The sequence below is a fragment of the Lactuca serriola genome, chromosome 2 (assembly GCF_051521515.1).
Source record: "Lactuca serriola cultivar US96UC23 chromosome 2, Lser_US96UC23_V15, whole genome shotgun sequence".
Classification (NCBI taxonomy): Eukaryota; Viridiplantae; Streptophyta; class Magnoliopsida; order Asterales; family Asteraceae; genus Lactuca; species Lactuca serriola.
In genome coordinates this window covers 117303384-117329261 of record NC_136409.1, presented here as the reverse complement: position 1 = coordinate 117329261, position 25878 = coordinate 117303384, and the positions used below count along the sequence as shown (strand labels likewise).

Sequence of the window (25878 nt, the reverse complement as noted above, 5' to 3'; positions counted from 1 at the left end):
AGTTTGCTCTTTTTGGTGAAAAGAGAGAAAATGAGAGAAATGAGGAGAGAGGAGGCTTTTCTAGCCTTTGACCAATTGTGGGGTTGGAAAAAGGTGTGAAAAGTACAATGAAATGACTAGGTAAGGGCTGATGGGGAATAGTGACATGGAGTGGGTGGTGGAGGTTGCTTGTGTCACAAAATAAAGGAAAGTCAACACTCCATCTTTGTACTTCACCTACTCCCTTTTGGATAAGGTTTTATCCTTAAAAACGTGATTAATTAATAGTTTAGGGGCCTTATATGTTAAAATAAAGTTTTGGGTGAAAATCCCGTGCTAAAACAATTAAAAACGGGCTTAAAACGCGAATTTAATCGAAAACCGGGAGAAAAAGGCTTCCCAGCGAGACCTCTCGGTCCTAGGCCGAGGTTCGGTCCCTAGGCCGAGGTTCGGTCATGGTGGTTGCTGAGCCGGATGCGAGATGCGAACCAGGAGCGAGAAGCGAAGGGTCCTAGGCCGAGGGTTCGGTCAGAAGCTCAGAAGCGAGGCTCAGAAGCGAAGCTCAGAAGGGAAGGTTCGGTCCTCGGTCCTCAGAAGAGAAGGTTCGGCAAGCCATCAGAAGGGAGGGTTCGGTTAGTCATCAGAAGAGGAAATGGTCAGAACCGAATGAACTGTAGTGAACAGTACCTTCGGTTCGGTTCCTCTTCATCAGAAGGTTCGGTTCCTAAGAGGACTTTCGGGTCCTAAGAGCGGTTTCGGTTCCTGAGAGGGGTTTCGGTTCCTTAAGTCCGTTTTTCGCGTGGACTTCCGTTTTTGGGCTGTTTTCGCCAAATTCGAGGGTCGGGATGCCCCGAGTGATTATAGAAAGTTGGGAGAGATTTCGAGAGAGATTTGAGAGAGATTCCACATACAAAGAGATATTTGGGAGAGATTTCATATTCTTAGAGAGATTAGGAAGAGATTTGACATTCTTGGAGAGATTTCACATACAAAGAGATATTTGGGAGAGATTTCATATTCTTAGAGAGATTTGGGAGAGATTTGACATTCTTGGAGAGATCTCACATACAAAGAGATATTTGGGAGAGATTTCACATACTTAGAGAGATTAGGGAGAGATTTGACATTCTTGGAGAGATTTCACATACAAAGAGATATTTGGGAGAGATTTCATATTCTTAGAGAGATTTGGGAGAGATTTGACATACTTGGAGAGATTTCACATATAGAGAGATATTTGGGAGAGATTTCATATTCTTAGAGAGATTTGGGAGAGATTTGACATTCTTGGAGAGATTTCACATACAAAGAGATATTTAGGAGAGATTTCATATTCTTAGAGAGATTTGGGAGAGATTTGACATTCTTGGAGAGATTTCACATACAGAGAGATATTTGGGAGAGATTTCATAGTCTTAGAGAGATTTAGGAGAGATTTGACATTCTTGGAGAGATTTCACATACAAAGAGATATTTGGGAGAGATTTCATATTCTTAGAGAGATTTGGGAGAGATTTGACATTCTTGGAGAGATTTCACATACAAAGAGATATTTGGTAGAGATTTCATATTCTTAGAGAGATTTGGGAGAGATTTGACATTCTTGGAGAGATTTCTGATAAGAAGAGATGGAGTGAACACGATTGAGAGAGGTTTCATTGGTGACCCTTTTTTAGCGTTCGGTTTCGCAATGCAGGGTCCGTAAGCGCCGTTAAGCCTTGTTTAAGGATCTTGCATACTCCCGATGAGTATGCAACATTGTTTTATCGGTTTGGCTCGCCACGTACCACAGTTTTAGGTTAAGGAGATCTAGATGTACGCACTTTTCAATTTATGATTTCTCATTAGAATAGAGAGTTGTTTAGAAATTACATAACGTAAACTCTAATACTCACGGCAAATTGAGTTGACTGGTTTGACTTGTTGACTTTAGTTGACTTTGACTTGACCGAAAATTGACGGTTGTCACATCATCCCCCCGTTAGAGAGAATTTCGTCCCGAAATTTGAATTTAGGCAAGGAGTAGGCACGAATAATCGAACCATGAAGTGGGGATACTTCCTAATCGACTGATTCTCGCACTCCTAAGTGACTCCAGGTCCTTGGTTAATATTCCAGCGAACTTCCACTAATAGGAAGCGGCGTTGCTGCGTTCGCTTAACCTTTCGGTCCATGGTCACTATGGTTCTTTCACGAAGGTGAGACTCTTGTGGAACTCGATTTCGTCGAGGAGGATTACAAGAGTCTCGTCGAATAGATACTTCTGCAAGTTCGGGACACGTCGGGTAGAATGTACTTTACCAAACTCGCGGGAGTAGATTGAAGTTGCGATTACAAGGCTGATTCTTACAAGAATCTCGAAAGGCATAATTATCTGGGGTTTTGGCTTTCCACGCTCTCCAAAGCGTACTAAACCTGCCCAGAGTGAGGTTTCCAGAGGAATCTGGTCTCTTATTCTGGAGTTCCAAAGGTTTCTTCCTTTTGCTTTTCTTCCCAATCAAGGGTTGCTCCCTTCATGGTCAAAGTCGTAAGGGGATTCTGAAATTTACGAAAAGTCCCAAAGGGACTAAGACGGTAAGTCAGCGAGACCCGAAAGTTTTGGGGTATTCCTGCTGACGTCTTTTGCGCTGACTGTTTTCTCAACGGTTTCGATCAATTGAAAGAGTCCTTAAGGATTTCCACATTGATAAGGATGTGTCTTAGGAATTTGAGTCCTCAATTCCAAAACTCGTATCTAGAGAATTTCGGGTAAAGCTTCTCTGATCGCATTGCTTTCGCGGTTTGTTGTAGTTACTCACCTTGGTTTCCTTCTTACTACGAGGGTAGATAAGCAAGTCACTTACAATGACAATGACTAACGGATCCTAGTAAGAATGGCACATCCTATGAATACTGCGAACGGGTTGGTCCTATCCGAGGGGGTATCACTACGGACTTGCAGCGTCCGCATCGAATTTGAAGGGTTGTCCTCGGACACCCTTTTTCCAATACTCACGACCGGTGATATTCGGATCTTAGGTCCGATTCCTAAAGGATACCTCGTTCCTTGTGGTTGGTCGGCCTATTCGTTTATGTGAGGCAGATAGTAAAGGTTTCTACTGGAGATATTGTCGGGGCCTCTGAAGTCGATGAAACTATGAGCAATTTGCTTTTCTATTTGAAGAATAAGACCAGAGCCTTCCAGGGTGAGAAGCTTGGTTCTTCAATTTCATTGTTGAGTAGTTCGACAGGTTTGACCTAAGAGTTCTTGTAGCTCGGTAGGAAGCATGTGGGTTTGGTTTGCGCGACTAGGCCTTTTCGGATGGTAGGACATTTACTCGTCCCTCTGGGCAATCTTGGCCTGAAGCTCATGGCAGGACTCGTACCACATTCGTCCCAAGCTTCCGTGCTTGAACCTTGTCTGCTACATGCGTGACATTCCCAAAGGTCTCCTGTAAATGCTTGTGATAAAGTTTCGGGAAGTATAACACTCCTCTGATGCGTGTTTTGGGGTTCCATAGCAAAAGATGATCCGTAGGTTCGTGCTGGATGTTTATGAGAGACGAAGGTTTCGATGTTTGGGGGGTTAGGTGAAAGGTCCTTTTGTAGACGTTAAATCGGGAAGATGAGGGCTATATCTATGAAAATTGGATGATGACCACAATATCTTTTTAGATAACATGAGTTAGGCTGCGTTCGCAAGAAGAGATCACTAGAGTGATAGAGTATCTTGTGTTTCTTTTTAGGGTTATACACTTTATTTGATGTTATCATTATTGTAGATAATTCATATCCTAGTGTCTAGCACTGGTTGTGGGCGTGTTTCGATAGCCAGTAATGATACTTGATATCATGATCCCTGACAGGTCTCCCTACGATCGAGTTTGTGTAAGATATCCATGATTCGAGTAGAAAGAAGTGAAATAAGCATAAAGAGAAGGGATTATTCTTACCAAATGTGGAGGAAAATCCCAAGATCAGCCCTCCAATCTTGAGTTCTAGAGAGGGAAAATGAGAGAGAAAAGAGTTTGCTCTTTTTGGTGAAAAGAGAGAAAATGAGAGAAATGAGGAGAGAGGAGGCTTTTCTAGCCTTTGACCAATTGTGGGGTTGGAAAAAGGTGTGAAAAGTACAATGAAATGACTAGGTAAGGGCTGATGGGGAATAGTGACATGGAGTGGGTGGTGGAGGTTGCTTGTGTCACAAAATAAAGGAAAGTCAACACTCCATCTTTGTACTTCACCTACTCCCTTTTGGATAAGGTTTTATCCTTAAAAACGTGATTAATTAATAGTTTAGGGGCCTTATATGTTAAAATAAAGTTTTGGGTGAAAATCCCGTGCTAAAACAATTAAAAACGGGCTTAAAACGCGAATTTAATCGAAAACCGGGAGAAAAAGGCTTCCCAGCGAGCCCTCTCGGTCCTAGGCCGAGGTTCGGTCCCTAGGCCGAGGTTCGGTCATGGTGGTTGCTGAGCCGGATACGAGATGCGAACCAGGAGCGAGAAGCGAAGGGTCCTAGGCCGAGGGTTCGGTCAGAAGCTCAGAAGCGAGGCTCAGAAGGGAAGGTTCGGTCCTCAGTCCTCAGAAGAGAAGGTTCGGCAAGCCATCAGAAGGGAGGGTTCGGTTAGTCATCAGAAGAGGAAATGGTCAGAACCGAATGAACTGTAGTGAACAGTACCTTCGGTTCGGTTCCTCTTCATCAGAAGGTTCGGTTCCTAAGAGGACTTTCGGGTCCTAAGAGGGGTTTCGGTTCCTTAAGTCCGTTTTTCGCGTGGACTTCCGTTTTTCGGCTGTTTTCGCCAAATTCGAGGGTCGGGATGCCCCGAGTGATTATAGAAAGTTGGGAGAGATTTCGAGAGAGATTTGAGAGAGATTCCACATACAAAGAGATATTTGGGAGAGATTTCATATTCTTAGAGAGATTAGGGAGAGATTTGACATTCTTGGAGAGATTTCACATACAAAGAGATATTTGGGAGAGATTTCATATTCTTAGAGAGATTTGGGAGAGATTTGACATTCTTGGAGAGATCTCACATACAAAGAGATATTTGGGAGAGATTTCACATACTTAGAGAGATTAGGGAGAGATTTGACATTCTTGGAGAGATTTCACATACAAAGAGATATTTGGGAGAGATTTCATATTCTTAGAGAGATTTGGGAGAGATTTGACATACTTGGAGAGATTTCACATATAGAGAGATATTTGGGAGAGATTTCATATTCTTAGAGAGATTTGGGAGAGATTTGACATTCTTGGAGAGATTTCACATACAAAGAGATATTTGGGAGAGATTTCATATTCTTAGAGAGATTTGGGAGAGATTTGACATACTTGGAGAGATTTCACATACAGAGAGATATTTGGGAGAGATTTCATATTCTTAGAGAGATTTAGGAGAGATTTGACATTCTTGGAGAGATTTCACATACAAAGAGATATTTGGGAGAGATTTCATATTCTTAGAGAGATTTGGGAGAGATTTGACATTCTTGGAGAGATTTCTGATAAGAAGAGATGGAGTGAACACGATTGAGAGAGGTTTCATTGGTGACCCTTTTTGAGTGTTCGGTTTCGCAATGCAGGGTCCGTAAGCCCCGTTAAGCCTTGTTTAAGGATCTTGCATACTCCCGATGAGTATGCAACACTGTTTTATCGGTTTGGCTCGCCACGTACCACAGTTTTAGGTTAAGGAGATCTAGATGTACGCACTTTTCAATTTATGATTTCTCATTAGAATAGAGAGTTGTTTAGAAATTACATAACGTAAACTCTAATACTCACGGCAAATTGAGTTGACTGGTTTGACTTGTTGACTTTAGTTGACTTTGACTTGACCGAAAATTGACGGTTGTCACATCATCCCCCCGTTAGAGGGAATTTCGTCCCGAAATTTGAATTTAGGCAAGGAGTAGGCACGAATAATCGAACCATGAAGTGGGGATACTTCCTAATCGACTGATTCTCGCACTCCTAAGTGACTCCAGGTCCTTGGTTAATATTCCAGCGAACTTCCACTAATAGGAAGCGGCGTTGCTGCGTTCGCTTAACCTTTCGGTCCATGGTCACTATGGTTCTTTCACGAAGGTGAGACTCTTGTGGAACTCGATTTCGTCGAGGAGGATTACAAGAGTCTCGTCGAATAGATACTTCTACAAGTTCGGGACACGTCAGGTAGAATGTACTTTACCAAACTCGCGGGAGTAGATTGAAGTTGCGATTACAAGGCTGATTCTTACAAGAATCTCGAAAGGCATAATTATCTGGGGTTTTGGCTTTCCACGCTCTCCAAAGCGTACTAAACCTGCCCAGAGTGAGGTTTCCAGAGGAATCTGGTCTCTTATTCTGGAGTTCCAAAGGTTTCTTCCTTTTGCTTTTCTTCCCAATCAAGGGTTGCTCCCTTCATGGTCAAAGTCGTAAGGGGATTCTGAAATTTACGAGAAGTCCCAAAGGGACTAAGACGGTAAGTCAGCGAGACCCGAAAGTTTTGGGGTATTCCTGCTGACGTCTTTTGCGCTGACTGTTTTCTCAACGGTTTCGATCAATTGAAAGAGTCCTTAAGGATCTCCACATTGATAAGGATGTGTCTTAGGAATTTGAGTCCTCAATTCCAAAACTCGTATCTAGAGAACTTCGGGTAAAGCTTCTCTGATCGCATTGCTTTCGCGGTTTGTTGTATATGAATGTCGTGTTTCGATAGCCAGTAATGATAGTTGATATCATGATCCCTGACAGGTCTCCCTACGATCAAGCGGTATATGAATGTCGTATGTGATCTGATGTTGGTGAAATCGTCGAGTGGGTGGCCCTACTTAATTATTACTACTAGACATGGAATAGGGGTCAGGGTGGAATTATTTGTTTCATGACTTCAGCAATCTGATTATAATTAACCCCGATGTATGCACAAAGTCATTACATCTTACAGGTAATGATCCTAAGATCATATATGAATGACTTTGGTTTGATTTGGACGAGGGAGTATTTTAACTACTTTTAGAAAGTCATGGATTTTAGCAAGCATATAAAAATTCATTACAAACATATGATACTTAAACGTTTTTGTCGTCGGGAAACATTACAAAAGTCCAAATATGGTTCCTTATTACCCTTGCTGGTTCGTTTGTTATGCTCCTCTGCTTTCCCCGTCATTCCTCTCAGTTGGACAGTTTCTCTTGAAGTGTCCCGTTTCACCACACAGGAAGCACACTGGAATTACTTTGGTAATGGGGGTTGGTGTGATGTACTGAGTCGGGGTCCTACAGAAACGGGCGGTGTGCCCTTTCCTGTTGCAGTTTTTACAGTGTATCTCTCGGCAAGCCCCATTGTGATGGAATCCACACTTGATACACTTTGGGAGTGATCCCTCATATGGTCTAGCCGACGTTTGGGTGGCAGACCTCGTGGCTAGTGTTGAGGCATGTGTCGTGACTGCTGTTGTGATGGTGGGGGTGGCCATAGGTTGATGTCTTTTAGTGAATCTTTGAGATTGGTGGCGCTCTTTCATGTTCCAAAACTTTCTCTTCTTGTTCGTAGGTTTGTGGCCCGAGGTATTTTTGCTGGCAGGCACCTGTTGGTGTTCCTGATTGTTACCACAATCTGCATTGTCAGTACCGCTTCCATTTCTGCTGGCGTTGTTAGCGTCAAATTGCGCCATGACGGCTGTCACGGCTGCCGTGACTGCAGCCTGAAAAGTAGCAGCGTCTATCTGCAGAGTTGGCGCCTTACTAGTTGGTTGGTTGCCTCTTGGTGAAGACATAGCTCTGTTTCACGATGAAAAATGTCTTCGTTAGTGGAAATGATTATCTTAAGTGCATCCTTACGATTTATATTTACGCATATAAATTTTTGCACGTTACTGTACTATTCTTAGTGTTTCCGCTAACATTCTTGAAATGGAGTTACAGCAGTGGGTAGGAGTAGGTTTCATACGGGAGTTAAGCTTTACTCGTCTTAGAATCATGTGTGTCCAAACACGCTTGGCTGAGGAGTTTTGATGGGACCCGGTGTATTAGTGCTGGTATGATTGCACCCATAAGTCTATGAAGAAGGAACTTCTCAACAAAATGATTAAGGGTGAGATGATAATGAGTTTTTAGAATGGCTATACGTCGCGAGTTTCTAACTAAGTTTTATCTTATATCGATTTGTAATGTAATTTGGTCGCTACTAGCGTTCTGAAAAACAATTCACAACGAGATTATTTACATGATAACTCATGTATTTTAGTAGTTCTGTATCCAAGTGAACCCTTATACTTGACCCAAGCTAGGTCCTTATTATGACCAATTGATGTATGCTTAGTTATATAATTAAGGCTAAGTAGACCTTCGAGTCTGTTAGGTATGTCCTAAGCCCATCTTGTTAATATGACTGTAGTAATTTGGGTTTTGGTGAAAATTTTTGACCTAGATGTAGGTTTACCTCACATTTGTGCATGGAAAAGTTTTGATATCAACTAGATCCCTCGTTTAGTATGACCGCTTAAATCCCAGTGTCGTGCTTACGCCTAGAATAGAGTAGCACCAACGCATACTCACGAATCTAATTTACAAGGTCTTGTGAGAGGTATGAACTCTACTTACGACGAATCTAATTCACATACAAAGAGATATTTGGGAGAGATTTCATATTCTTAGAGAGATTTGGGAGAGATTTGACATACTTGGAGAGATTTCACATACAAAGAGATATTTGGGAGAGATTTCATATTCTTAGAGAGATTTGGGAGAGATTTGACATACTTGGAGAGATTTCACATACAGAGAGATATTTGGGAGAGATTTCATATTCTTAGAGAGATTTGGGAGAGATTTGACATTCTTGGAGAGATTTCACATACAAAGAGATATTTGGGAGAGATTTCATATTCTTAGAGAGATTTGGGAGAGATTTGACATTCTTGGAGAGATTTCACATACAAATAGATATTTGGGAGAGATTTTATATTCTTAGAGAGATTCGGGAGAGATTTGACATTCTTGGAGAGATTTCTGATAAGAAGAGATGGAGTGAACACGATTGAGAGAGGTTTCATTGGTGACCCTTTTTGAGTGTTCGGTTTTGCAATGCAGGGTCCGTAAGCCCCGTTAAGCCTTGTTTAAGGATCTTGCATACTCCCGATGAGTATGCAACATTGTTTTATCGGTTTGGCTCGCCACATACCACAGTTTTAGGTTAAGGAGATCTAGATGTACGCACTTTTCAATTTATGATTTCTCATTAGAACAGAGAGTTGTTTAGAAATTACATAACGTAAACTCTAATACTCACGGCAAATTGAGTTGACTGGTTTGACTTGTTGACTTTAGTTGACTTTGACTTGACCGAAAATTGATGGTTGTCACATCTCTAAGCCCCAAACCCGAATTGGATCTCAAACAACCATAAACCCCCCCCCCCCCAAATCTCATAACAAAAATAGATCTAGATGCAAAGGAGAGAAGATAACAGCTTATTACCTCCAAGATGAACACAAACTGAAGTAGATCTCGGATCTACACCTCTCCTTTGAAGCAACCCTCTTGATCTTCAAGTTCCTTTCAAAGGTTCCCTCCTCCAAAGCTATTTCTCTCAAATGATGGAAGCTCACACGAAATCTAGGGTTTACAGGCTCTCTAGGATGATATGGAGGCTAAGGAAGGGACCTAACATCCTTTATATAGGATGCAACTCCCAGGATTAGGGTTTTCCTCGTTCAGACCAGACTCGTCGAGTCCCCTTAGCCGAATCGCCGAGTCGGTTACTTAATCGATCCCCAGGATCCCGCTTCGACTCGTCGAGTTCCTTCCTGGACTCGACGAGTTGACCCTTTGACTTAGGGTTTTCTTTCCTTTCTTGGCCTTCCTGATTTTGGGTGTTACAACTCTACCCCACTTAAACTAAACTTCGTCCTCGACGTTTTCTATGGTCAACTGCCCTGCAATCTGCTTCACTGGCCTTTCGCCTAGTCCTCCTGACGACCATTAATCTTTTCAAATAGCATCCTCGGGTTCACCCAAACCCTGGTCACCCTGGAAACAAAACTTACTTAACTGACAAACCTTCTGGTACTCCTAGAGTACTCATGTTGAACGCCCTGGGGATACACCCCTTTCTTTCCTTATGCGATTTTCGGCCTTTCCAAGGCAACGTTCCATAACCAACTGCTTCCCTTGTCACTGTGAAGGTTCTATCCTTCACCAACTCCATCACCCCCGCTACTTCCAGTACAGGTCATTACCGCCAGTATCCACTGGACATTTTCCTCTGCCATAACTTGGTGCCGAACACCCCTCGATCAGCTAAATGAATTCCACTATAGACTGCTTACTAGCACTACTACTGACTGAAAATTTCTGCCGACCCTTATCTGCCTTCGGGATGAACCGAGACCACCCTGGTCCCAACTGATCTATCAATATCTGGGTTAGCGGCTCCCACCGGTCGCTAACCTCAACACAACCTCCTAGTCGCTCCCAGCAACTTTCGAAGAAACTTAGGCTATCTAATACTGCCCCCTCAATTCTGCCACTCTGGCGCTACAAATCCTGGGATCCTCGATCCCCCAACTTGACCCTAAGATCCTTACCAGGTCCCACCTGTACTATTAAAACTCACGGGGCTTGCCCACGGGTCTCACCCGACTATACTACTAAGCAACCCTGCTTTCTGGTCTCACCTATACTGCTACTCTCACACGGGCCTTGCCCACAGGTCTCACCCAACTACATCCTGGAGCGGCCTCTCCGAAGGTCTCACCTCTCTAGGGCTATACAGGCAAGCTCCCTACTATTCTCATCCACTACCCATTCTTGATCCTTATCTGATCACTAGGAGATAAGGGCCTCGCCCCAACATTACAAAACTCTTTTAAAGATATGTTACTTTATAGTTATACAAAACTCCATTTTTAAAGTACAAGCATAACTTAGTAGATAAATGAGTCTTTTCAATAACAGTCCAAGTAGAACATTAGTAAACTATAATAGGTATAGTTTAGGAGAATGTTATTCATTACTTCTAGTACAATGAAGCACACAAAGAATCAATACCATAACAGAACTTATATTGAAGAGAATTAAACAATACCTTACAGAGAGAACAAACAATTAAGAGAAACAAACAGAACAAACAAGTTAGGTTGCTATAGCATGAGAACACACTTACAGGATCTAATTATACCAATGAATCACTAACTCATTGTTTTAAACAAAAGGTGATAGTTATATTGGGTATACATGGTCATATACTCTAATGTGGATTACATGGCTTGCAAGAATTTGCAGAGGTCGTGTTTAGTTCCCTTAATATCCTGACCGGGGGAGTGTATAGTAAGGGTTCTAGCCTTCACATTATAACCGTAATAAAAAATATATGTTTTTACGTTGATCAATACATCCGCATGTCATTATAAACGAAAACTGGGTACTTACATTTCCCATTACTTTCATAAAGTGACAGTACCACTTGAAGGTCGAACTATTTTCGAGCTAAGATAGTTATAAACTAGGGAAAATATACATTTTTACTAACGACAAAACGGAACAGTCGAGTGTAGCACATAACAGAAGATGCCTTGGTAGAAGGATACGATTAAAAGCTAGGCCCATAATGCTAGTCTTATGATTCCTTAATGTATACATCACAGGATATATGTCTACCAATAGGTTCCGACAGCTAATAGGATGTGTGCTCTTTGCTTCATTTCCTGTTCCTCGTTGGGTTGTGGGCTTGGAACAGATTCACCCAATCTATTATCTACCCGATTCTATATACATGTATGCTTAGTATACATTAAGTCATCATAAGCGTACCAGGTATGGGTCAGGTTATAGGACACAGAGCCAAAGCACAACTTTTCTAGTACAAAACATACTTTCCAAAATCAGTACTTTTGGTATTCAAAACTAGAAACTCCCTAGTACAATTTAAAAGACCTTAGGTGAGTAACTCTATAAATCCTTAGTTTATACACCTTGTTTATATATAAAGCTAATACCCAATAGGTATTTAGATGTGTGCTTTCCACCTTACTTCCTGTTCCTCGTTGGGTTGTGGACTTAGGGCGGATTCACTCAATTAACTTTCTATCCGATATCAAATTATATATAGCAGCATAACCTAAGATATTATAAAAGTAGACAATGTGGTCACTATTTTACTATAAGAAATATAGGTTTTCTTAAAGAAATTTTCATTAGATATACAGGAACCATTACAATTAACTCCATGAGTAATAAGTGAAAACACCAGGGTTATATATGACAACGATCTAACAACCAATGGGATGTTTTCTATCCGCCTTACTTTCTGTTCCTCGTTGGGTTGTGAGCTTAGGGCAGACGCGCACAATCGATTGTTTGTTTACTCTGAGTCTTATATAACTTGTACCCACTTAGTACCCATAGAAAGGCTTGTAGTGTCATTTTATTTAACTTTCATTCAAGTAGGAAATTTAGTATTTTCTAGAGGAACAGGCAAACTTTTTAAAACAGAACTTACAGCTTACACCACTCTTACATATACATTTTCAACAACATTTTACAGCTTACTCACATCACTAAAATCTTATGAACTCACAAGCTTAATTGCTGATCAACTCTTTCAAATAACTTGTATTCTCAGGAGACTATTAGATAGGTGCTTGTGCTGGGGATTCAGAAGATGAAGCATTATAGCTTCAAGTCTTGTTTTGTTATTTGTGTATGAATCCTATGTTTTGTGAACCCACAGATTGTAAACACTTTTCTTTGGAAATGAAATGGTTGTTCATTACTTGCTTACCATATACATATCTCGTGATACTAAACATGACGTCCTCCACCCCTGAACGATTCCGCTGTTCCGGTTTTGGGGTGTGACAGATTGGTATTAGAGCATTCTTTATAGTGAATTAAGTATATCAACCGATAAAAGATATACAACTATAAATGCAATGGGGCTTAAGTTCTCTGGATAATGATATATTTTAGAGTTCAACTACAAGTTATAAAAAATATACCTACCTGCTCATACATGTACATAATAGAACTAGTGTCACGAGGAGAACAGAACTAAAGTATTTAAAGGTTTGGCACTGTCGTCAACCTGAACAGTTATGTAATCATAGCTAGGATCAATATAGCTTGATCAACTATATTCATTCGAGATGTGACCGACATGTGTTTGGGAATGATGTGGTGTTGCAACAGAGTTAAAACTTACCTGAACAACAGTCAAGAGAACCCCATAACAAGTACATTCAGAGTTAGAATACTATAGGAGTATTTTAGTCCAGATAAATAACTTATGTGAGAATTTAAAAGACCCTTACGGATAAGTCTATAATCTTGCAAGGTATATTCCTAAAGTTTTATATATATAATCAAGATCTTATAGACATAGAATCTGTAGCCTACGCTTCGCTAGCCATTCCTCTTAAGGGTGTAGTGTTGGGGTGGGATCACTTATTCGAAGGTCTATTTAATCTTCAATTATATACAAACTTGTGTACCTTGTACAATTATAGGAGGATTCCGTAAGGATCACCCCATAAAGTTACCTTAAAGCTCATAGGTTCATTAGTCACTTTCATTCTCGCACGACAAGCCCAGATAAATGTAACCACTTCCGCATAGTATACAACAGAAGAGTCTAGGAGGAACAAGGACAAGTTCATGAGAAGTTTTCAAGGAAAGATCAGCCGAAGTAACCAAAACGTCTTACACGTCACACTAATAAATATTAATCATGTTAATTTATCGAGCGAGTGGAAACACTGCTCACATTACATGTGTTAGGATTATTTTCTTACATGCAACTGGTAACAGTTATTCAGGAAACAGATATTCATTCGAGGATAGTTATTTCAAATTCATAGATTTTATTAGGTATATACTTATTTATGAATTATTTCTAGAACCTTGTGAAAGTCAGGACCCGATACATCCAGAACTAGGATAACCTTGTCTTTTCAGCTTTCGGCTTGTGTCCATTGCTATAGACTTATTCCGTCTCATCGTTGTTTTCTTTTAGCAAAGATGCCTCCTCACAGATCACCCAGACACTCTACTCCGATAACTCCAACGCCGCCTCCTTCGTAAATAGATATGGCAACTATAAACGATGTAGTGGCCGCGGCTGTGGCAACAACCATGGCTCAATATCACCCCATCAGTACAGGTGGACGTGAAACGCCTACTGATTCTACTCAAGGTGAGGTCCCTGTGCGCCCGAGAGAGTTCTCCTACAAAGATTTCACCAAATGCCAGCCATATTCCTTTAATGGGATTGAAGGAGTCATTGCCCTCATGCAATGGTTCGAGAAAACAGAGGCGATCTTCGAAATCTGTTTATGCCCAAAAGGAAGCAAAGTGAAGTTTGCTGCCTACACCTTCTCTGGCAAGGCCCTAACATGGTGGAACAGCCATGTTAAGTCACTGACCCTATCAGTGGCTAACTCAATAGGTTGGAAAAACCTAAAAGAGTTCATGCGGGAGGAATACTGCTCGTTAGGCGAGATTCAAAAACTAGAACAAGAGCTGTGGGATCTCACTATGGTCGGCTCAGACATAGTGACCTACACTGACCGGTTCAGCGAACTAGCAGCTCTATGCCCTGAGATGATTACCTCGGAGATCAAGAAGATAGAAAGATACATTTGGGGTCTGACTGCTCCGACCCAAGGAAATGTGCTGTCTTCTAACCCCGCCACGTTCGATAGTGCTAAACGCCTGGCTCAGCGACTCATCGACCATGGAGTCCGCCATGGTGTAAAAGTCCATATTCCCGAGCCATCAAGGGAAGAGGACTATAATCAGAAGTCGGGGAACAAGAGAAAGAAGAAGCAAACAACACAGGACACCCCACAAGAGCAACGAGCGAGTACTATGTACACCGCCACGACGCCTACTGCTTCAGCCCCTGCCAGTCGATATGCTGGAAACCTTCCGAAGTGTGGAAAGTGCAACTTTCACCACACCGGAGTATGTCGCGAAATGCAGTGTCTGAACTGCCACAGAAAGGGACACACAGTCTGTTACTGCAGGGCACCGACTCAACCGATCTCCCAAGTCCTCGGAGCTGAAGAAAACCAAGCCTGCTATGGCTGTGGTGAGACTAGACACCGTTAGAGGGACTGCCCAATAGTAAGGAACTCAGGAGCGGATGGACGCATTCTGATGATCACCGCAGGAGAATCTACCCCGACTTCGTCGACGAGTAGTGGTACGTTTTCAAAATAGTAATTACTTTTAAAATTAATTTATATTCATATAAGATTAAAATTTGGGGATAACACTTAAAAGTAACTATAACAACTCACATGTTGAAATAGGTCACAGTATTCAAGAGAACTAAAAGATCCCTTAGAGAAGCTATTATGGCTCACCATATACGTCAGGGTTGTGTGCAACTAAGATGTTGCAGACTTAGAGTGAGTGACTCCTCTTAGGTCCCCTTTCCTTAAATGGCTGAGGATTTGAGGCAAATATACTCAGTCGACTGCCTGGTTCACCTTAAATATTCATAACTTGTATCTGACGGGCGATGATAGTGGTACCGAGGAGGATTATGATATAAAGTATCCCCACCATTTGGTAGAACACTTTTGTTCATATGTATGCGCACATAGCGGTACGATGCATAGGACTGTTAACTTCAATTAGAAAACGGGAAACACGAGAACAGTTACAAAGAGTACATTGTCGAACATACTAGGAGTACAGTATCGAGCATACCAGGGATACATCGTCGTTTATCAAACGTTTCTTTCATTTGACCAAAACTTTGTCCGGTAATAAGTCCGTTGTTTTCTTTCGTCATTAGTATCGAAGGTCCGACCTAAACCAAAATTTTATCCTTTGTATTCTAAGCCCCCGAAGTACTCGTGCGAAGAGTACTTTGTCCTCCGAAGCGTTATCGTCAGATGTCCGCAAACCGTCAAGAAATACCACTAGTCCAGCAGACCAAGTTCAAGCACAAAGGCTATGGACGATGCAGCCCACCTATTACTATTTGGTGTATAAGCAAGGGTGGTATATGATTATGATTACACAGACTTAGTATGTGTGTTTCCACCCTTTCTCCTGTCCCTCGTTGGGTTCTGGACCTGGGGCAGAGTCACACATCCGACCGTCTTACTAATTCTAATTATATACGGCTTGTATACACGAGGTAATGATAGATGGACCAAGTATGAATCCTATCAAGAACACCAGGGCAAAGTTGCCAGGTCTACGAGTGGGTGTTCTGCAAATCAGAGAAGCGAAACCCCAGTAGTAATGCTAAGAGAGCTAATTTCGGGATGAAATTCCTTCTAACGGGGGGATGATGTGACAACCCGAAATTTCTATTCTATACAACCATTCAATTCAATAGAAGTCAGAACAGTTTCTGCTAACTTTCAAGCTTTTGGAATAAGTTTGAATGTTTTAAAGTTAGTACTTTGGAAGTTAACAGAAGAGAGGATGCCCTAGGGTTTATTGTGCATCAATAAAGTTCCAAAAACTCTAAGATTTTGGAGTTTACGGCCCAAATGGTATTTGGACCGTAAACCCTAATGTCTATATATATGACACTTAGCCATTTTTCACACTTTTTCACCATTTCAAGCAAGAACTCAAATCCTCTCAAGTAGCATCCAAATTTTCCTTCTTGATCTTCAACTTGTAAGTGTTTCTAGCCCTAATAAGTTGATATCTACCTTAATCTAGTGATCTAACACACTTCCATCCGTGAAATCATTCCAAAAGTGTAGATCTTCAAGTTTCACCAAGAACACACACTAGTGTTCTTGGACTTTTAGCACCTTTTCAAGCTTCTACCTAGTAAGTACTTCTATCCTAGAGTATTATAAGACTTGTTACACTTCTAAACATCAAGAAAACACCCAAGAAAGTCAAGATCAAAGGTGTTTACGGTCCAAGATGCTCTTGGACCGTAAACCCTAAAAATGGTGCCAAAGTGTGCCCTATTCCCTTACAAGCCTTGGAAACTAGCCTAGACCCTTACCTTGATGTGCTTAGTACTTGAAAACATCAAAAAACCATAATCCATATGGGTTTACAGCCGTAAACACACGGAGAAGTGGTCCATGGGCCGTAAACTCCATTTAGAAGTAAAATGATGCCAAAAACACTTCCTAAGGCTAAGACATGAAGTAGGAATGCTTCTTTAGGACATATAGGCTTCAAAACACAAAATGGTGGAGGTACCATGAGTTTATGGCCGTAAACTCATGGGTTTACGACCGTAAAGTCCAACGGAGTTGGTCCCAAAACTATAAACACCTTTTTGTGCCATTTCACTTCCTTTTGATGAATCACATGTGATTCCAACACTTGATCAGGTGTTTTCTAGTCCCGGAAGGTGTTTCCTTACAAATAGTTGTTTATAAACAACATATTCATGTCAATATGTGTCCGTATATGTCATTTAGGACCTATTGTGTCTCGTGACTTCATTCGTGGAACTTATCATCCTTACACGCATACTCATTTGAATCAAGTACATCAGGTGAGTTCATACCCCGCAATGAATCTTTTAACTGTTTTAACTGTTTTAAGGAGGGGAATACAAGTTGAACACAATGATAATTGTGTGATTGTTTGTTATAAACATCTTTCAAAATGTTACTTATGTCACTATAAGTCGTCAAAACATTACAAAACTCTTTTAAAGATATGTTACTTTATAGTTATACAAAACTCCGTTTTTAAAGTACAAGCATAACTTAGTAGATAAATGAGTCTTTTCAATAACAGTCCAAGTAGAACATTAGTAAACTATAATAGGTATAGTTTAGGAGAATGCTATTCATTACTTCTAGTACAATGAAGCACACAAAGAGTCAATACCATAACAAAACATATAGTGAAGAGAATCAAACAATTAAGAGAAACAAACAGAACAAACAAGTTAAGTTGCTATAGCATGAGAACACACTTACAGGATCTAATTATACCAATGAATCACTAACTCATTGTTTTAAACAAAAGGTGATAGTTATATTGGGTATACATGGTCATATACTCTAATGTGGATTACATGGCTTGCAAGAATTTGCAGAGGTCGTGTTTAGTTCCCTTAATATCCTGACAGGGGGAGTGTATAGTAAGGGTTCTAGCCTTCACATTATAACCGTAATAAAAAAAATATGTTTTTACGTTGATCAATACATCCGCATGTCATTATAAACGAAAACTGGGTACTTACATTTCCCATTACTTTCATAAAGTGACAGTACCACTTGAAGGTCGAACTATTTTCGAGCTAAGATAGTTATAAACTAGGGAAAATATACATTTTTACTAACGACAAAACGGAACAGCCGAGTGTAGCACATAACAGAAGATGCCTTGGTAGAAGGATACGATTAAAAGCTAGGCCCATAATGCTAGTCTTATGATTCCTTAATGTATACATCACAAGATATATGTCTACCAATAGGTTCCGACAGCTAATAGGATGTGTGCTCTTTGCTTCATTTCCTGTTCCTCGTTGGGTTGTGGGCTTGGAACGGATTCACCCAATCTATTATCTACCCGATTCTATATACATGTATGCTTAGTATACATTAAGTCATCATAAGCGTACCAGGTATGGGTCAGGTTATAGGACACAGAGCGAAAACACAACTTTTCTAGTACAAAACATACTTTCCAAAATCAGTACTTTTGGTATTCAAAACTAGAAACTCCCCAGTAAAGGGTTTAATCCATTTTATTAAACCAGTACAATTTAAAAGACCTTAAGCGAGTAACTCTATAAATGCTTAGTTTATACACCATGTTTATATATAAAGCTAATACCCAATAGGTAGTTAGATGTGTGCTTTCTGCCTTACTTCCTGTTCCTCGTTGGGTTGTGGGCTTAGGGCAGATTCACTCAATTAACTTTCTATCCGATATCATATTATATATAGCAGCATAAACTAAGCTATTTTAAAAGTAGTCATTGTGGTCACTATTTTACTATAAGAAATATAGGTTTTCTTAAAGAACTTTTCATTAGATATAAAGGAACCATTACAATTAACTCCATGAGTAACATGTGAAAACACCAGGGTTATATATGACAACGATCTAACAACCAATGGGATGTTTGCTATCCGCCTTACTTTCTGTTCCTCGTTGGGTTGTGAGCTTAGGGAAGACGTGCACAATCGATTGTTTGTTTACTCTGAGTCTTATATAACTTGTACCCACTTAGTACCCATAGAAAGGCTTGTAGTGTCATTTTATTTAACTTTCATTCAAGTAGGAAATTTAGTATTTTCTAGAGGAACAGGCAAACTTTTTAAAACAGAACTTACAGCTTACACCACTCTTACATGTACATTTTCAACAACATTTTACAGCTTACTCACATCACTTAAATCTTATGAACTCACCAGCTTAATTGATGATCAACTCTTTCAAATAACTTGTATTCTCAGGAGACTATTAGATAGGTGCTCGTGTTGGGGATTCAGAAGATGAAGCATTATAGCTTCAAGTCTTGTTTCGTTATTTGTGTATGAATTCTATGTTTTGTGAACCCACACATTGTAAACACTTTTCTTTGGAAATGAAATGGTTGTTCATTACATGCTTACCATATACATATCTCGTGATACTAAACATAACGTTCTCCACCCCTGAACGATTCCACCGTTCCGGTTTTGGGGTGTGACACATTCCTATCTCCAGGTATGAAACTTAATTAAAAGACTTAAGATTTACATTTTCAAGTTTCAGTTATAGTCTAAAGCGAACCCATTTAACTAGTTCTAACTTAACCGATCAACTCGGCATCGTTTCGAACAATAGTGAAGAGACGCGCATGTGGATTGAAAAGTTAGAGTCAGATTTAGCTAAGTCTAGGGATAATTTCATTTATTCGCAACGTGACAATTTGGGGATTTTGAAACCATGAAACATTTTTGTTTAATTGTAAAACCGGATTTATTTTAATATTACACAACTGCATATTGACTGTGAAATAGGAAAAAAATCCACAAGATGATTTTACCATTTATTGAATTGAAAGAGGACGGAATCGATGCAGACTGTTACAGGTGCGAATCAATCGTGTCATCAGAAGAAGTCTTAGACGCCTACAAAATCGGTCTGGACTAAATTGAATCTTACATACAGTCCACAGACCATAAATAAATGTTAAGACAAATTTTGGATGAAAAAATTAAAGAGAAAATCAAATTTGAAATTGTATAGAAATTTGACTCTCTATGCACTAAGATGAGATCAAAAAATAAACTTAGTATTGAAAATGTATTTGAATTCGATGATGATAATGACATGAGTGAGATCTCTATGGAGGATGAGGTTGATTATTCAGAATCAGTTAAAAGCGAACCTGAACCTACGAAAGTCTTAATTTGAGAAAATCCAGTTGAGTTCGCCCGTATTTCTGAAAGTAATAAACGATTTTAAAAGAAAAAAGATTTAGTTTTACAAAAGGTTAGAACAGTTCCTAACCAAGTTTTCACAACTACCTGACTGAAAAAAATTAGACTATAGAACTAACATCCCTGGTAGAAGAAGACAACGCTAATGGGTGCGATGAATTTTTTCGGTCAGCCCCTATTGACAATGCAAATGAAACCAAAGGTTTATCTGCAATGACCTATTGGAAAACGAAAGGAAGATATGTAGCAGAATCGCTGAACAAGGTCAACTCAAGCTACGAGAAAGGGAGTCTGAGTGGAACTAAGATGGTTCCAAATGATACATCATCCGAACATGCTGGAACTCCAGTCAGAAGGTCAAAACCTAGGGCTAGTGTTCATAAGTCTTCTGAGCAATTTGTTGCTAAAAAACGTCAAAGAAATGCGAGATATAATAAAAATCTAAAGGAAAGAAAGCATTTCTGGAAAACCAGAAATCCTAACTATGTTTATCAAGAAAAGTCATCAAATCCAAATGTGAAAGTCTCTTCACATGTGAACCCTAGAAGTTTTTCAAAAACTCAGTCTCGATCTCCACAGGTTTCAAAACAAAAAGTTTTACAAAAACCCTCTTTTTCAAATCAAGCGAAACCTTTGGAGAAGTCAAAGTCCCACTTTTCTCCTAACAAGAATGCTTCACATCCAGCCAAGACATTAAAAGAAGTTAAAGGCAAAGAAAAAGTAGTTTCGGAGCCTAAAATTCCTTTCAAGAGGTCCAAAACTAACCCAAAGAGAGTTAAGAAGAAGTTTGTCAAGCAACAAATCCAAGATAAACAAAGGAAAATATCCAAAAAAGATAATAGGACCACTTTTTACAAATCACAAAGAAAGATAACTCCACTTTAATTAAAAGATCTTATTTAGTTGATGTTGCAATTACTTTTCCTGTAAAAGCCTCACGTGGACCAAAACAACTTTGGGTTCCCAAATCTCTTTGATTTTTGTAGCTGATTCGTGACAAGCAATTTTAATCCGAATGGTACATTGATAGTGGCTTCTCGCATCACATGATAGGAAGGAAGGAAGAGATGAGAGAGTTTAGAGCATTGAAGGATGGAGTAAGAGCGAAGCTCGGAAATAATTCACTCGGAGAAATCAAGGGATACGAAATGATCATGAATTGAGAATTTTCTATTCGCAAGGTAGCATATGTGGAAGGCCTGCAACACAACCTAATAAGTGTCTCTCAATTGGTTGTAGGTACTAGATTGAAGGTATCGTTTGACGACGAGGGATCCTAGATCATTGAAAAGAAGACTAAAACAGTCTTGTTGAACTCTAAGAGAACAGGGAAGATGTATCCTTTAAATCTGAACCCCATCAAAGGGAAACCTGATATTTGCCTACTTGCAAAAGCTTCATCAAATGATAGATGGTTGTTGCACCGTAGACTCTCGCACCTAAATTTCAAAGACATCAATAAACTCGTTATTGGTGATCATGTGCGAGGGCTTCCACTCTTGAAATTCGATAAGGAACATCTTTGTGCAACTTGCTAATTAGGAAAGCATAGTAGGAAGAGTCATCCAACAGTTGTGAACACCAAAGTCATAGAACCACTTGAACTTTTACATATACACATTTGTGGTCCTTCTGAAATTGAAAGCATTGGTGGTAACAAATATATACTTGTAATTGTTGATGACTTTTCTAGATTTACCTGGGTGCATTTTATTAAGCAGAAATCAGAAGCCTCGCCCACGCTTAAGGATTTTATAAAACAAATTGAGATACAACAACGAAAGTTGGTTCGTAACATTCACAGTGACAACGGTTTGGAATTCAAAAACCAAGCATTTAAAGAATTTCTGACTTCGAAAGGAGTAACTCACAACTTTTCGGCTCCTTACATTCCTCAACAGAACGGGGTCGGTGAAAGACAAAACTGGTCTTTATGCGAACCCGCGAGAACCATGCTGTCATTTGCGAATCTGCCACTTTACTTCTGGGCGGATGCTATTTTAACAACCTGCTTTACTCAAAATCAATCAATCCTCAATAAGCGATTTTTTGTTACTCCCTATGAAATATTGAATAATCTAAAACCTAATGTCAAGTTCTTTCATGTATTTGGTTCCAGGTGTCTCATTTTGAATTCCAAAGAGCTAAGGAACAAATTCGATGTGAATGCTGATGAAGGTATTTTCTTAGGGTATTCTCTTACTTCTAAGGCATATAGGGTTCTCAACAAAAAGTCTAAAAACATAAAAGAAACCTATTATGTGACATTCGATGGCAATTATTTAAAGAAGTATCAGAAGGATGACAGTCAATCAAAGGAGATCTTTCCCAAGCCGAATCCAACAACGATTGCACTCTCCAATCTCTACGACGAATTCATGAATTTATTTGATGAACCAGAAAAAGTGACATCTTCAAAATCCAAAGAAGGGGATAACAGGGAGAATGAATTAAAGAAAATTATCAATGAAGCTGCAAAGAATTTTAAGAGCGAGCCTCAGAATCCGAAAGATCCACAAGTTGTGAATGCTCCATTTCAGGGGGAGGGTTCTACACAACCTCCATGCCTGATACACCTTTTGAGGGGGGAGCATTCAACTCCTTAAGTGACTCACGAAAGTTCACTCTAGGGGGAGAATCCAATTCCAGAAGAAGAGGCACATACATCATTCAAGGGGGAGAGTGAAAACACTAATGATAATTCAGATATGCAGTCAGAATTAGAGGATGTAAATGTTGAACTGGACCCAACCTCTAATCCTAATTTCCCTCCTTTGACCAAATGGACCAGAGATCATCCCAAAAGACAAGTAATCAGAGAATCATCTTCAGCAGTTCTTACGAGAACACAACAAAAGGCAAAGCAGACTGCATTATTCTCTAAAGTGGAATATTTCATGTTTAATTCATTTATCTCCAAAATTGAACCTAAAAATGTTAAAGTTGCTCTTGATCATTCTGATTGGGTAAGAGCAATGCAGGAGGAGCTCAATGAGCTCGAACAAAACAAGGTCTGGAGATTGATTCCGACTCCGAAGGATGTATCAGTTGTCGGTCTAAAATAGGTATTTCGTAACAAACTAGAAAAAGAGGGAAATGTGATACGAAAAAAAATGCGCGACTAGTTATTAAGGGGTATTGCCAAGAAGAAGGCATTGACTATGAAGAAAACTTCACACCAGTTGTACGGATGGAGTCTATTCGAATCTTTCTGGCATATCTAGCTAACAAGAACTTCAAAATGTTTCAAATGGACGTTAAGTGTGCCTTTCTGAACAAGGAACTTGAAGAAACAGTGTATGTGGAACACCCACCAGGGTTCGTAAATGAGAAATATATGAACCACTATTACATTCTAGATAAAGCAGTCTATGGTCTATAGCAAGCTCCACGAGCCTGATATGAAACTCTAACTAGATTATTAATACAAGCTAAATTTAAACAAGGTTCGGTTGAACCAACCTTCTTTCGCAAGAAAGATGGTGAACATTTGATGATTGTCCAAATTTACGTTGATGGCATCATTTTCGGTTCTACAAATCCCAGTTTAACTGTTGAGTTCTAAAAGTTAGTGGAAACTAAATTTGAGATGAGCTCTATGGGTCGAATTAATTTTTTCTTTGGTTTGAACATAAGAGAGAGTCAGGAGGGAATTTTTATCAACCAGGAGGCTTACACGAAGACCTTACTTGCTAAGTTTGGAATGGTGGGTGATTCGAAGGTGAAGGTTCCAATGGAATTCGAAACAAAACTAACGTCGTCTTTGGACAAACCAGCTGCTGATATCACACTCTATCGTCAAATGATAGGGTCATTGATGTATCTAACTGCTAGTCGTCCAAACATCATGTTTTATGGTTGATATTGTGCCAGGTTTCAAGCGAATCCTAGCGAACCCCACATGACTGCTGTCAAGAACATATTCAGGTATCTTAAACGAACCTCCTCGGTCGTAATATGGTACCCTCCCAGTTCAGGGTTCTTTGTGCAAGCATTTTCAGATGCTGATCTCGGAGGTTGCAGTTTAGATCGGAAGAGTAAAACGGGAGGATGTCAATTTCTTGATGGCAAACTTGTTAGATGGCATTCAAAGAAACTAACCTGCATCCCCTATCAACTGGTGAAGTAGAGTACATAGCCACTACCTCTTGTACTTCACAAGTTATCTGGATTCAAAGTCAGTTTCATGACTATGGTATCAATATGAAGCGAATCCCCTTGTATTGCGATTCTGATAGCGCCATTCGCATATGTCACAACCCAGTGCAACACTCTAAGACCAAATACATTGCACTAAGGTATCACTTCATCAAAGATCACGTGGAAGATGAAAATGTCGAGATTCACTTTGTTGGATCCACTTATCAGCTGGCTGACATCTTCACAAAAGCCCTACAAAAAAAAACCTTTAATTGCATTCTTGAAGGCTTAGGAATGATTGAGGTTGAATCAGTTCTGAAACTACCTTCGCGGTCTTAAAGTTTTGGTTGACTGCGATTCGGTGCGACCGTTCGCAGTGGCTCGTAGTCTACTGTTCACACTACGAATTGGTGCGAACATTGGTAGTGACTCGTAGTCCACTCGTGGTTCAGAACTTCATGTATCCTTTGTACATTTTTAATTATTGCTACTTATTTCATTTTTCTGTTTTTATTTCATTTTCAAAAAATCGAAAAACCAAAAATATTTTATTTCTTTTTCAAAAAACAAAAATAGAAAAATATTTTCTTTATCTTCAATTCTTATTATTTTTAATAAAATATTCAAAAATACCAAAAAGATTGGATAATTGAGTAAAATTGAAGATGCATACCATGATGGTCTCAATTATCAATGATGGGGCAGGTAAATATTTCGAATCTATGCACTAGTTATGTGTCCCTAAAAGCATGATGTTGCATGTAGTCTGAAGTCTCTAATACTCTATGTTGAAGCCTTAATGAATCAATAACACCAATATTTTCTTCCAAATTAGGTTGTTCATTCACATAAGTCATGAGCTAACTTACTCTTCTCATATTGAGTTAAGAGTTGACTGCTTGGTCACTTTTGCATAGTAGAGGTACATTTTTCTTTGGAACCACCTCCCATTACTTATGCATCTCTTTCGCATTCATGAACGTAACCCTTGAGACTCTCAGATATTACTACTGAGGTTTATGGTTACACAACATTTGTGTTTATGATCTTAAATTCGTTACAACCACGAATTGAGTGAAACCCAAAATCCAACACATATTTAAGAATTGACGATGAACAATGAACATGTTCTAGATTTTTCACCAAGGAATTAACGAATGTCCACCTTCGTAGCTTGTACCCTGAAATCTCTTTTTATTTTTGTGCGATCTTAATGAAATGCACTTGTCCTAAGACGTTTCTTCCCAATAGATCCAGTTTTTGTTTTTTTTTTCTTGAGATTTCTACACTTATCTAGCCACAAAAAATAATTCCAAAGCATACTTGTTCTTATGGCTACACTGGTCAGACAAGTACTTCATACGAACGTTTGGACTTAATTTGAGTTTCGGACTTAGTTGAAGAAGAA

At 39.7% G+C, this 25878-nt stretch overlaps 1 protein-coding gene across 1 annotated transcript; it reads left to right on the top strand.

Annotated features, from left to right (window-relative positions):
• The first annotated feature begins 21664 nt into the window (after window positions 1-21664).
• Window positions 21665-23395, top strand: LOC145089509 (uncharacterized). The gene is made up of 4 exons (XM_079027939.1): window positions 21665-21811; window positions 22052-22540; window positions 22622-22849; window positions 22961-23395. Exons 1-4 carry the CDS (start codon window positions 21665-21667, stop codon window positions 23393-23395), a joined length of 1299 nt encoding a protein of 432 aa, XP_078884065.1.
• The last annotated feature ends 2483 nt before the right edge of the window (window positions 23396-25878 follow it).

Excerpts from the sequence above, each read along its gene's own strand:
- LOC145089509 (XM_079027939.1), top strand. The coding sequence starts at position 21,665 with ATGTATCCTTTAAATCTGAACCCCATCAAAGGGAAACCTGATATTTGC. Across the intron at positions 21,812-22,051 it reads AACTCGTTATTGGTGATCAT|AAATCAGAAGCCTCGCCCAC; the intron begins GTGCGAGGGCTT and ends TTTATTAAGCAG. Across the intron at positions 22,541-22,621 it reads GGTATTCTCTTACTTCTAAG|TATCAGAAGGATGACAGTCA; the intron begins GCATATAGGGTT and ends TATTTAAAGAAG.